Source organism: Trichosurus vulpecula, chromosome 4, assembly GCF_011100635.1.
Source record: "Trichosurus vulpecula isolate mTriVul1 chromosome 4, mTriVul1.pri, whole genome shotgun sequence".
Taxonomy (NCBI): domain Eukaryota; kingdom Metazoa; phylum Chordata; class Mammalia; order Diprotodontia; family Phalangeridae; genus Trichosurus; species Trichosurus vulpecula.
In genome coordinates, this window is record NC_050576.1 from 370,618,939 (window position 1) to 370,631,915 (window position 12,977).

General features: G+C 36.0%; 1 protein-coding gene across 4 annotated transcripts in view; it reads left to right on the forward strand.

The window, feature by feature from the left end:
• The window catches only part of FARP1 (FERM, ARH/RhoGEF and pleckstrin domain protein 1), a 335,175-nt gene that overhangs the window by 231,811 nt on the left and 90,387 nt on the right, over positions 1-12,977 (forward strand). For all 4 annotated transcript variants that reach the window (XM_036754656.1, XM_036754655.1, XM_036754657.1 and 1 more), the window contains one exon: positions 8,723-8,837. In XM_036754656.1, coding sequence (XP_036610551.1) covers positions 8,723-8,837 — 115 coding nt within the window. The remainder of the gene's footprint in view (positions 1-8,722; positions 8,838-12,977) is intronic.

Here is a 12,977-nt window from a genome sequence, read left to right on the forward strand (position 1 = left end):
GTCTTTATTTGGCACCAATGGCATTTAGTGGATTCTGCGTGCTTTCTCTATTTTGTTTAGAGCAGTCATGAAAACAAGCAAACACAGCCACCTCAGGGACTTACTGTGTTACTTATAGTTTAAGATTTGGTAACATTTTGTGTTTCAGAAGTAAGTTTATTCTACCTCTTATGTGCCAGTCATATATATTGTAATAGAAACGGAATGTTTTAGTACAAAGTCTATTCCCCTCCCTCTGTTTTGGCATTCCCTCAGCTCAAATGATTTATTACTCTTCCTACATAATGTGAAGTATGGAAACATGACTTGCTTATCTAAGTAGTAACTTGATGAAACATGACTGAAGCATCTTTTTTCTTTTTGAATGAGAAGAAAGCTTGCAATGGTGGGGTAGAGAAGGGAGAAGAATATTCTCCCCATTCCACTTGGATTTCATAGGTTTTTTTCTGAAAGGAGTTCTAAATTGTTTTTCCAGTGCTCCAGAAAGACTTGCATGCATTTCATTCATCTGAGAAATTACGTAAATTTTTTTCATTGTCTTAACACAGAATTCTAAGTACCATTTTATTATAATGAAACTCACTTGGGTATATAAAAACAGAATTCACAACGCTCCAGAGAAACTTTTTTTCCCCCTCTCTATTTATCTTCTGAGGATCCAATATGGTACTAAAAATCTCTTACAAATCTTGAATTCTCTAAAGGAAATGACATTTTGAAGTTCAGATGTCCTTATATTTCTGTATATTTACTAGATGGTCATTAGAAATATAAATTTTCTATCCTTTTTTGTTATTGAGAATCTAGAACCTAAATGTAGTATGGGGCATTTTTTTTTTTTGCAATTCAAGAATACTGAATTGTTTAAAGGGGAAAATCCTCAATGAAAATTTATCTGATTGGTTTAAATTGTTAGATGTGTCATTCATTATTGCTAAGATGGAGGGTGCCTACAAATATGGCATAGTCCCATAAGAATATGAAGGTCATCCTGAGCTGAAACTGGCAAAAAAAAAAACTAATAAATTTTTTTTTAAAAAACTATGTTGACAGAAAGAGGAGAATCCAGGAAAGAACTGGACTAGTATTCCTGGTATGTGAAATGATGATAATCAGTGAGTTGGAGAAAAAAGAGCTGCTCAATTATTATTTTCCTACTCTTTTCTCTTCCAAAGAAAATGACTTTTGGATTAGAAAGAACAGAACCAAAATGACCATCCAGGATAAGTGGAGAGGTAACAAGAGAGTACCTATTGAACTTGATGAATTCAATTGACTAGGTTTCAAAGAACTTCATCCCAGGCTCAAAAGAATCGGCAGAGGTGATTGCTATCACATCGCTATTCCTGGAACACAGATAGAACTGTACCATGCTCTCACTCAAACACCTTCAGTGACTTTCTTGTGCCGCTATAAAAAATTCAGAATTCTTGTCCTGGCTTTTAAAGCCTTCCACAATCTAGCTTCTATTTTTCCAATTTTATTTATTATTACAGAGCTTCACACACTCTCTAGTTCAGACAAGTTGGCCTTCTAGCTCTTCCCCATATATATGATATTTCATCTCATGTCCCCATTCCTTTCCATAAATGGTCTCCATGTCTGGAATCCATTCCCTCCTCACTTAACCTCTGGCTTCCGACTTTTCTTCATTACCCCTCTGTTATTAACACTCTCTATATCTTATAATTTTATCCCCCTGTACGCATTTTGTATGTACTTTTATACACATCATATCCTATCTCTACCCCCAGGAGGAGGGAAACAACTTTTAGTGTCTTTTTCCCCCTTGCATCCCCAGAGCCTCACCTAGTGTCATGCTTACTTAATAAATGTTTGAGCTGCTGTCTGATAGTTAAAAGATTGTAAAGAAAAATGAGGTCTAGTAGGACTGGAAAATTCAAATGCTCCAATTTTCAGAAAGGGAGTAATAATAAGAATTGCTAACATTTGTGTAGTACTTGAGGAAGAGGCCATTGAGTTAACTTTTGAATCTTGGCAAAATTCTAGAATATATCATTAGAGAAAGCAATGATCACTAAAAGGCAACATGCTTTCATCGAGAACAGGTTTACTTTAACATCAATTTCCTTTCATTTTTTTTAACAGGAACACTAGACTTGTAGTTTAGGGGGATGCCGTAGCTATCATTTACTTAGATTACATGAAAGCTTGGGACAAAGTTTCTCCATGCTCTTCCTATAGAAAAGATGAAGCTATGTTGGCTATAACATCTTACAGTTAGTTGGCTTTGAAAAACAGCAGAATGACTGGGCCCAGAGACTATTCATTAATGCTTCAATATCAGCTTAGGTTGGAGTGATCCAGGGATCTGTGATGGTTAATATTTTTATCTGTTTGCTGATTCAGATCTTTGTCAATGATTTCAATAAGGCAGAGATGGATGTTTACAAACTTGCAAATGACAAGAAACTGGAACAAATAGCAAACACATTGACAGATGGAGGATCTAAAAAGTTTTGGCAAACTGGAACATTGGGCTGGATTTAATAAGATAAAATTCACTAAAAAAATGCCTGTGGGCATTATTTCCAACTGCATATTTCATAGACATCTTGATTTGACCCAAATTTTACTGCCAGGCTAAAGAAAAGTCAGCTGCGTAAAAAGAATGGGGGTAGCATGGTTAGACTTGGAAAATATCTGGAAGTTTTATTATATTGTAGACTGAGACAGCAGAACAGTATGCTACGATAGCTAAAATTATAATGTACATTACACATATATAATCTATATCAGATTGCTTGCCATCTTGGGGTGGGGGGGTGGGGAGGGAGAAAAAATTGTAAAATTTTTGCATTTACATAATGTAAAAAAATTGTAACTCAAATTTGTAACTCAAAAAAAACTTTCTAAAAATGAATGTTGAAAATTATCTTTACGTGTAATTGGAAAAACAAAATAATATTAAAAAAAGGAAACCAGAATTCAAAACTAAAAAATAAAATTATTAATATAACTTTGGGCTGCTCTGAGAAAGACAGTGTCCATGATGATCTTCTTGTACTCTGCTACTGAGAATTGTGTTAAGTTCTGAGAGAACAGCGTATTTTATTAAAGAACATATTATCAGCGGAATAGGTCAGCATCCAGAAGAGGACGGTGAAGCACCTTGAAATTTGCTGGAGGAATAATGACTTTTAACATGAAGACAAGAAGCCTTTGGGTCTTGGTGAGGGGGAAGATCTGTTTTCAAGCATTTGAAGAATTGTCACTTAAAAGAGGGATTAAAACTACCCTTTGACCCACAAGGACATAATTAAAAGCAATGGGTGGCAGTTGCAGAAAGGCAAATTTAGGTTTAATGTTAGGGAAAATTTCCTATTAGAAAGCTATCTGAAAGTGGAATGGCTGCCTTGGGGAATAGTGTCCATCATGTGTTGAGTAGGTTATAGGTAGAATTCTTTTGTGGGGATGGATTGGACCAAGGTGGTCTCTATTGTCTTAATCCAAATCAGATTCCATGAATTATCACTTTGTTTTATTTTTTTTTAAATTCTATTTTAAGACCAGTCATTAAAATCTGAATAATTAGCATTGGAGATTATTTCAAAGTTTCATCTCCTCCTAATCCTCCCTAGCAATAATTCCAAACCTCTCTTCTACGTTGCCTTACCTTCTCTCCTCCATTCATGCTTTACTGATAAAATAGAAGTCATTTGCCACAAACTCCCCCTTCTCTGCATCTCAAAATTCCTTGGCATCTTTTTGCATCCTTTTCTTTATTCTAGTCTTTCATGCAGAAGTGGTCCTTCTCCTAAAGGTAGATCCCCCTTATTTGTGTATTTGATCATATCTCCTTCTGTCACTTATTGCCGTATCACCCTTTAATCATCTCTTCCCTGTCCCTAATCTTCATTTTCTCCATTTCTGCTGGTTTCTTCCTGGCTGTATACAGATGCCTCGTTCTCCACATCCTTCAAAAATCCATGCTCGGCCTCACTCCCCATACCAAACTAGCATCCTGTATTTCTCCTTCCTTTCACAGTCATTCTCATGGTAAGAGCTGTCTACACTCTTTGCCTCCATTTCCTCTCTACTCAGTCATTCATTTCTCTTTGTAGCATAGCTTCTGACCTCGTATCTCAGCTGAAACTACTCTCTCCTTAAGTTGTCAATGATCTCTCAATTATAAAATCCAATGGCCCTTTCTTACCCTTTATCTTTTTTGGCCTCTCTGCAGTATTTGGCCTTTCCTCCTAGGATTTCATGATCTTAGTTCTCTTCCTACCTATCTGACTGCAGGTTCTCATTCTCCTTTGCTGGGTCATCCTCTATGTCCTGCTGGGTCATCCTGCATGTCCTGCCTCCTAACCATGGGTGTCCCCTCAAACTCTTTCCCAGGCATCTTTCTTTTCTTTGTTTCTTTCCTTCCTTCCTTGCTTGCTTCCTCCCTCCCTCCCTTTCTCTCTCTCTCTCCCACCCACCCACTCTCTTTCTTTCTTTCTTCCTGTCTGTCTATCTATCTATTCTCTTTTGGTGAGTTCACCAAGAAAGAGAATAAGTATATTTAATCAATTCCCACAGTCAAATGATTATCTCCTTGCTTTATTAGAACCCTATATCCAACTGTAGTCTCTCTCCTGAGCTCAGTTCTCACATTACCAATTTCTTATTGGACATTTCCAATTATATGTCCTACAGGCATTTCAAATCCATCACATACAAAATAGAAATTACCATTTTCCCCTAAAACCTATTCCTCTTCCACACTTACCTATTTCTGCCAAGGCTAACCATAGTCCTTCTAGTCACCCACATTTGCAGACTTGAAGTCCTCAACTATTCATTCTCCCTTATCCCAGTTTATCAAATAAATTGCCGAGTCTTGCCAATTTTTCTTGTACAGCATCTCTCACATTTATCTCCTCATTATTCACATGTCTACTACCTTAATTGAGTTTCATTGCAAAAGCTGTATAGTTATTTCCCACTGGCATTCTCTCCTACCTCCAGGTCATCCTACAGAGGTGCTGAAGCAGTATTTTTTTTTATTAAAAATTTTTTGAAGTAATATTTTTAAAGCACAGGTCTGAGCATGTTACACCCCTGCTCAATAAACTCTACTGGCTCCCTATTGCCTGTAGGGAAAAATATGAACTTCTCTGTTTGGCATGTAACATCCTTTATAATCTGGCTTCAGTTTACCTTTCTAGCCTTATTATACCATACTTGCCTTTATACACTCTCTCATTTAGTCAAACTGGCCTATTTGCTATCCTTCACACATCACATTCCTTTACCTTTGCACAGGCAAAAATGCCTAACATCCCACTCCCTTCCTTACTGCAACTTCTTAGAATCCCTTGCTTCCTACCAAGCTTATTAGATCAGAAATACCATCTTCTCGATGCAGCCTTTCCTGCTCTCCACATCTACGGATGTCTCCACCCTACTCCACCCAAATTGACTTTATACTTACTTTGCGTATGCTCAACATCTACTTATACGTATCCATGTTGTTTTCTCTGATAGAATATGAGTTGCTTGGGAACAGGAAATATTTATTTTTGACCCATCCCCAGCACTCAGCATAGTAGTTGGTAAATGCTTCTTGATTAATGGATACATGTGACTAAAATCTCTCTATTTTTTCCTCTTCTTTCTACCATATACTAAATTCATCTTATAGACTAGATTCATTACTGAGTTGCTTCTAAACTTGAAATAAAGAAGTTCTAGATTCAGATCTCCCCTGTGACACTTAATAGTTATCTGTCCACGAAACAAGTCAGTAAACCTCTTTAAACCTGTAGAGTAGGGATAATAATCCCTATAGTGCTTACCTTCCAGGGTTGTTGTGAGACTCAAATGAGCTAAAGTATGTGAAGTGCTTTGCAGAGCTTTAAAACACTATGCATTTTAGTTATCATTACTATTATGTTTTTATGTGTTCTTTACTGAAGAGATCGTAGTTAGTTTCCTGCCTTTGTGTGGTTGTAGTATCTTTTCTGTAATATTTAGTGTCTGAATTTCAATAAAGTGTGATTTTTATCATCTGTTAAATACAATTTTTTGCTAATAGAAGGAAGAGATAGTGATATAAATAATGAAATAGGAGTAAGATCTGAGGTGTAGTGGATGGGTTAATTTCTGCCTGTTATATTCCTGTTAACCTTTGAGTTATCTGGTATAAAATGATTGTCTAAAAGTATCCTTGCGAAAATATCTCATTTAGCAAAACCTAATTTTACAAAGCCCTATGACAATCAAAAAATGGAACTTTGTTATTTATGTAAAACAAGACAATTTGTGTGGCATACTGTGTATTATGAGTAAAAAGTTTTAGGATGTTTCAGTAAAGACTTTCTGTTGTTTATGAAGAGCAGCTAGGTGGCAGAGTAGATAGAGTGCATGGCCTGAAGTCAGAAAGATTCATCTTACTGAGTTCATATGTAGCCTAGACACTAGCTGTGTGACCCTGGGCAAATCATTTAACTTTGTTTGCCTCAGTTTCTTCATCTATAAAATGAGCTGAAGAAGGAAGTGGCTCTAGTAACTCTGCCAAGAAAATCTCAAAATGGGTCTGGAAGAGTAGGACATAACTGAAACAACTAAACAACAAATTGTCCATATATGCATAGAAAACAAGAAGATAAGATAATTCAGGGTAGGAAATATGGCATTTTCTGATCTTCGTATTCCAGAGTTTAGCTTGCTTCCTGATACATGGTGGGTACTTTCATTAAATGTTTGTTGATTGAATAAAAAAGATAAATTTCTAAGGAAAATTCAGGGAGGGAAAACAGATAAGAAAATGAGTTTACTAGTCAGTAAAATGCTGAAGGCTCTTTTAGGTGGTATATGAAGGACAAATGTTCCAGAGGGGGATGAGAATTACAAAGGGTTATTCATCCTGCTGAGACAAGAAAATAATTGGGATTCTTTGTTGTGTGCCTGCTCAGTTTTAGAAAAGAGCAATTTAGACAGTCCTTGAAAATTAAACACTTGATAGAAATTCATTGGAAAGCTGCATTCTCCCTTGAGCTCTCCTTTTGGTAGAAGGCAGAAACAGTGGTGCTGAAGCAAAGGCACTATACAGCTAAGGAGACCAACTTAGGATGAAAGATAAGATCTGGTCATTATTTTGTATTTCAGTACTTTTTCTGTGATAGAGATTTTAAGAGGGCTCTGGTTTCCCAGGTGGCAATTTCAGACTGTTTAAGGGAAGAGCTATTCAAGAAATGAAGACATGCATCTGGAAATTAGGAAATTGGATGATGTTATTGACCTGTCTGTTGTAAGAGAAGGAAGCAGATGAATGCAGAAAATGGCACTGCTATTTAGTGTGTTGGTGGCTGCTATTCTGTGTAAAGCAAGCAAGCACGATAGGGGTGAAATGTGACTGCTGGCTTGGCAGCAGCAGTGTTTACGCTATGTTTTGTGTAATTACAATAGGTAGATGTCCCCCAAAGTGACATCCAGTCTAGTTTGACAAGGCCCAAAAGATAGGTTACATAGCAACAAGTGACTTACATTTAAGCCTCAAAACTGTGACAGATGGGCCTCAGTCTATAGTGCAATTTCTTATTAAGTCTTGCTGAAGACCATGACACAGGAAGAAAGTGGCACACAAGATTAAGTTTTAACCTCTGACACTTATGTCTTTAAAATAGTATGGTTTTAATTTCCATATTATAGCAACTTTGAGACTATATTATGGTAAAGTGAGAGGATAAACCAGATTCTTATGTTAGAAGGTTAATTCAAGGAACTACTATTTTGACCAGCAATTTTTGTCATAGAAATCAAAGAACACCAGTCTGAGGTTTTACAAATTATCATTCAAAAAATAGTCCCTTTTCTTTACCCATTTATTACCATATAAACTCCTCTTCATGGTATTTAGAGTTTCAGAGCTAGAATGGGCCTTAGAGATCACCCAGTCAATACCCTCATTTCACAAATGAGGAAATTTAAAATGTTTCAGTTTTCCATGTAATCAAATTACTTTTAGAAGCTCACTGAAAAATGCAGTACATAAATTCTGGAATTTCCCATGGGATTTCTAAGATTCCAAAAGTGGTGACTGAGATGCAGCTGATGGATTTCCAAGAATGTAGGGGGATAGAATTATCTAGTGATGTGTCTAGGAGGGAGAATATCATGCAACCAAGCAATAGGACTGCTGAAGAAGATACAATCTTTTGAATTTTTTTTTAACCAGCAACAAGTTACTGGAATATATGCACTAAAGATATATGTACATGTGTAACTTAATTGTAAGCTATGTGTATGTGCATATAGATTCGTGTAATATATATAACTATGTGTACATATGTGTGCATATCTGTACATACGTAATGTACATTTTCTATATGTATATATGTACACATAGCCATGCATATGTATGTGTGTATGTATACATATAAATATGTATACTAGAAAATTTAATGGAAACATTCTTAGATTTTTCAAAATCACTTTAGATTCTAGCAGGTAATTAAACCAATCTCCATCATTTCTAAAACATAAGGGAATGAAAGTGATGATTTTGTCCTACGTGATTTGTAGAAGGCTTCTCATAGATCAGTCTTCAATCCCTCACTTTTTTATTCGATGTGTACCCCAGAAAAACAGCTACACTTAAGTTGCATTATCAGGCAAGAGCAATTATGTTTGGCAGCTATGCTTTTGACAATCCAGAACCAGTCAAGCGACAGCTAAATGTGACCTTTGTTTTTTCTTTATTATTTGTTAGCTGAAATTGGGGATTTTGATGAAACAGTAGATCGGGAGCACTTAGCAAAGAACAAGTACATACCTCAGCAAGATGCACTAGAAGACAAAATCGTGGAATTTCACCACAACCACATGTAAGTCTCATTACTTTTGCTCATATTTTCCTGTAATTTATTTCTTTATCATAGATTTGTAAGGCAAGAAGGGAACTAGGGATGTCCATTCCTCACCATCCCGATTTTGAGGAATTAACACTCCCAAAATACCCCAGATAATTTTCTGGAAATTTAAAAAAAAATTTTGTTTAAAAAAAATTTAAAGACCTCCTGGGAAGGCAATTCTACAACTTAAGCCATTTTACAATAGGTAACAATTTTATGGTTCAAAACTTTATCCTCATATCTGACTTTTTATTTGAAAGGAAACCTTTTTTCTCTCCTTTGTTCCTTCATTCTCAGCCTGTGATATTATCTACATTATTGAGATATGAATATATATATATACATACATATATGTATATGTATATATGTGTGTATATATATATGTGTGTGTGTGTATGTATATATATATGTATATGTATATGTGTATATATATAATCTGACATAAGGAAGAGGGAATGTGGAAGGGAAAAGCCTTTATATAGTTCCTGCTATGTGCCAGGCACTGTGCTAAGTGCTTTACAAATATAGATAGATCCCTTTGCTCCATTTCTCTACAGCCTAGAACTTGCTCATCTCTTATCCTTTGCCACAATACTCATCTCAGAGTCAAAAGAAATGTTACTCCTTCTTGCCAAAGGTAACCCGCTCTACCTCTAACTTAGATCCCAACCCTTCCCCCATTTTGATCAATTAATCCTCACCTGTCTTTTGTTGTATCCCACATTTTTCTATCTCCACTGACTAATCCTCCTCTCTCCGTATAAATATGCTTATGTCTTCTCTATCCTAAAAAAAAACCCCAAAATTTAAAAAAAAACTCTTTCTTTTACCTTCTTAACTTTTTAAGCTGTATCCTATCACCTTCTCTTCTATCACTACCAAACTTCTAGAAACAACAATAAATATGTGCTTCCTCCATTTCCTCAATATCCGTTCACTCTCCAACCCATTGCAGTATGGTCTCCACCCTGATCCTTACTGCCAGAAGTAGTCTTTCTGCCCTGCATATTCTTGGTGTGTAATTTGATCCTTAGATACAGACACCTAGTCCACCAATAAAAGTTATTCTGGCTTAGCAAGACCTGCCTGCTTAAGAGAATTTAAATAAGACACTAACTTGATTTTGCAGTTACTTCCTTGTTCTTTTATTATAACATTTTGGGTGTGCAGGAATTCATTGTTGATTTATTAATGAAGCATTTATATTAGTTTATTATTACCATTAGTACTACGTTAGTTGTTGAGCTATCACCCATCAGGTTTCTAAAGAAAGCGGCTTTAAGAGTTGGTGTCTGATGAGATGTGAGAAGAATGAGATTTGGATGACTGAAAGAATGTCCTAGTGAAAAAAAAAACTGATAGTAGAGGACAGGAGAACAGATTTTAAAGGGGAGGACATGATGGCTTTAGCTTTTGACACTTTGAGTTTTAGAAGACAAGGGGCATTCCATGTGGAAACACCCAGAAGGCAGTTAGAAATGTACACATGGGATTGAACAGAGAGATCAGTACAATTTGCATAGTTTTTCAAAATTGTGTACATAAATGTACACATGTTAAGTGAAACTATAGAAGTGGTTGAAGTTTACAGAGAAATTGTAAAGCAAAAAAAGGGAAGAAGGTCAAGAAAACAGCTTTAGAGAATATCTACATATAGAGGGCTGAAAGGAGTATATCCTAGCATAACAAATTTAACACTGGAAAAGACCTATTTTTCAAATCCTTCATTTTACAGGTGAGAATACTGAGACCAGGGAATTTAAATAACATTTCCAGGGTTATACAGGTAGTAAGTGATGAAGCCAAGATTTGAGCCCAGGTACTCTGACTCCATGTACACCAACATGCAGAATGTGACAGAGAAGGGGCAATCATAGAGAAACCAGAAGAGTGAAATATCATGGAAATCAAAGGAAGAGAGAATTTCAAGATATATGAAATGATCAAAGGTGTAAGCTATTTGGGAACAAAGCGCCTTAGTGATTAAGAGGTTCATGAGTGAAGTGAGGGAAGAGGTCAAATTCCAAGGACTCAAGGAATGAGAAGATGGTAGAATAGAAGCAGTGAGTATAAACCACTTTCTCAAAGTTGGGTAATGAAAGGAAGGAAAGAGTTAGTTTGATAGCTTGGTGGGGTGGTAACCAGGTTTTTCATTCTAGCAACAGACAATCTAAATTGATTGACAAGAAAGGTCTGTTTCGTCTTACCACTTTAGTATTTGGTTATGGGCTCTGTATGTCCCGATCAACAAATATTGATTGAAGTCTGGAAAACATAGCAGTTCTCCATTTCCAGGGGTTATTAGGTCTTGGAAAAAACTGACTCATGATGAACAATTTCTTAAGAGGCTGGTTTTAAAAATCCAGAAAGCCAATTTTCATCATTTATACTGAAAAAACATAACTGCCAAATGGATATTTGTTTGTGTTGGTTAATGGTAAGTTCTCTCTTAGTGGGGAAGTATATTCAAGAAATCAAATAGCTCCAATAGGTCTAATAGGGATATGTGTATAGTCAGGTACTTATGTTTAAAAAAAATCATACTAGTGATTCCATAGGTTGGAAGAGAATTAGCTAGTCAGTTTATATGAGAAAGATTTGTGGAATTCAGTTGGCCACAAGCTTGATGTGAGCCAATAGTGTGACATGAAAGCCAAAAAAGTTAACTTGGTCTTACACTGCAATACGCCACCCTGGCCAGACCATATTTCAAATATTGTCTTTATTTCTGGGCAGTGTTAAAAAAAAAGTATGTTTGTTTTTTCTTTAATGGTGGGAGTTTAGAAGACAGTGGATGGCACTTTCTCTGGGGTACTGTCTGTGTTGTGTTATGAAATATTTTAAATCTAAATAAATTATTTCCCTAAAATTAAAAAAAAACAAGGGAATTTAAAATTCATATCATAAGAGGATTATTTCAAGTAAAAGCAGCTGTTTAACTTATAAATAAAAGACCTGAGGGAGAATATTGTCTAATCGGGTGAGATATATTCTATAGACTTCCAGAAGAGAGAACTGAGACTAGTGGGTAGTGTTTAGAGCAAAGCTTTTGACTCATCATAAAGGAAGATTCTAACCTTGACACCATTTGTCTTATTCCTCTGCTTCTTTCTGGCATAGAGATAATGCTGGATTCCCAAAAGCTAGAAACGGCAAGATGTAAGCTCTCGAAGGGTCTACCAGGATTGAGAAGCTTTAGGCACAGAAAGTGTGTGGGACTGTACATCTGTCATTTGAAGGCCAACCTAGCTAAGCTTGAAGGGGCCACTTGAGAAGGAGAATTGGGACTGATTCTTACTACATTTGTGTCCTTAGACAAGTATCTTCCCTTTTTTATGTCTCTGCTTCTTCACCTTTAAAATAAGGGGAATTGGATTAGGTTGATTTCAGCTTTCAATCCTAAGATCAATGCCAGATTGATCATAAGGAAGTGAATATTGGCCATATTTTGGTAACTCACCAAAAAATCTACTATTATAAAGGGGTAGCAGATTGTATTAGGAGGGGAAACTGTGCACAATGGTGAGATCCCAGATCCTTAAATGTGATTTCTCTTGAAGTAATGAATTCTCTACCAATGGAGTTCAAGTATGGCTGGAGCTATTATAGAAGGATAATGGACTAGGTGATGTTTCAATTCTCTTTTTAATCTACCAAATTAAGAAACTGCTCTAGACCTGCATTCAACTAGTTCACTTATGTACATCTCATCCTTCTCAGACTGTAAACTCCTTGAGAATGGCTACTATGTCCTTTTCATTTTTTGCATGGTGCTTTACACATAATCTTTTTAAAATTTTTGAATTGCATCATTCTTGAGCTTTTTAACTACTGACATAATCTGAAATTTGTATTTACAATCAGTCAGGTCAACAGAGCATTCATTAGAAGCAAAGACCTTAGGGAAATAGCAGTTCCTGTGCCACTACCTTTTTCCTCCCTCATATCCTCCCCTCCCCCACCCCATTTCCTTTTAAGAGATTTGAATCCTGAACTTATTACAAGTCTGAAAGTTGAGGAAATTTTACATTAGGTCTTGAAGTGGATGTTGACTTATTTTTAGATTCTGAGGTTGGTCAGAGCTCTAAAAATGTTGACAAAGCTGACTTAAAA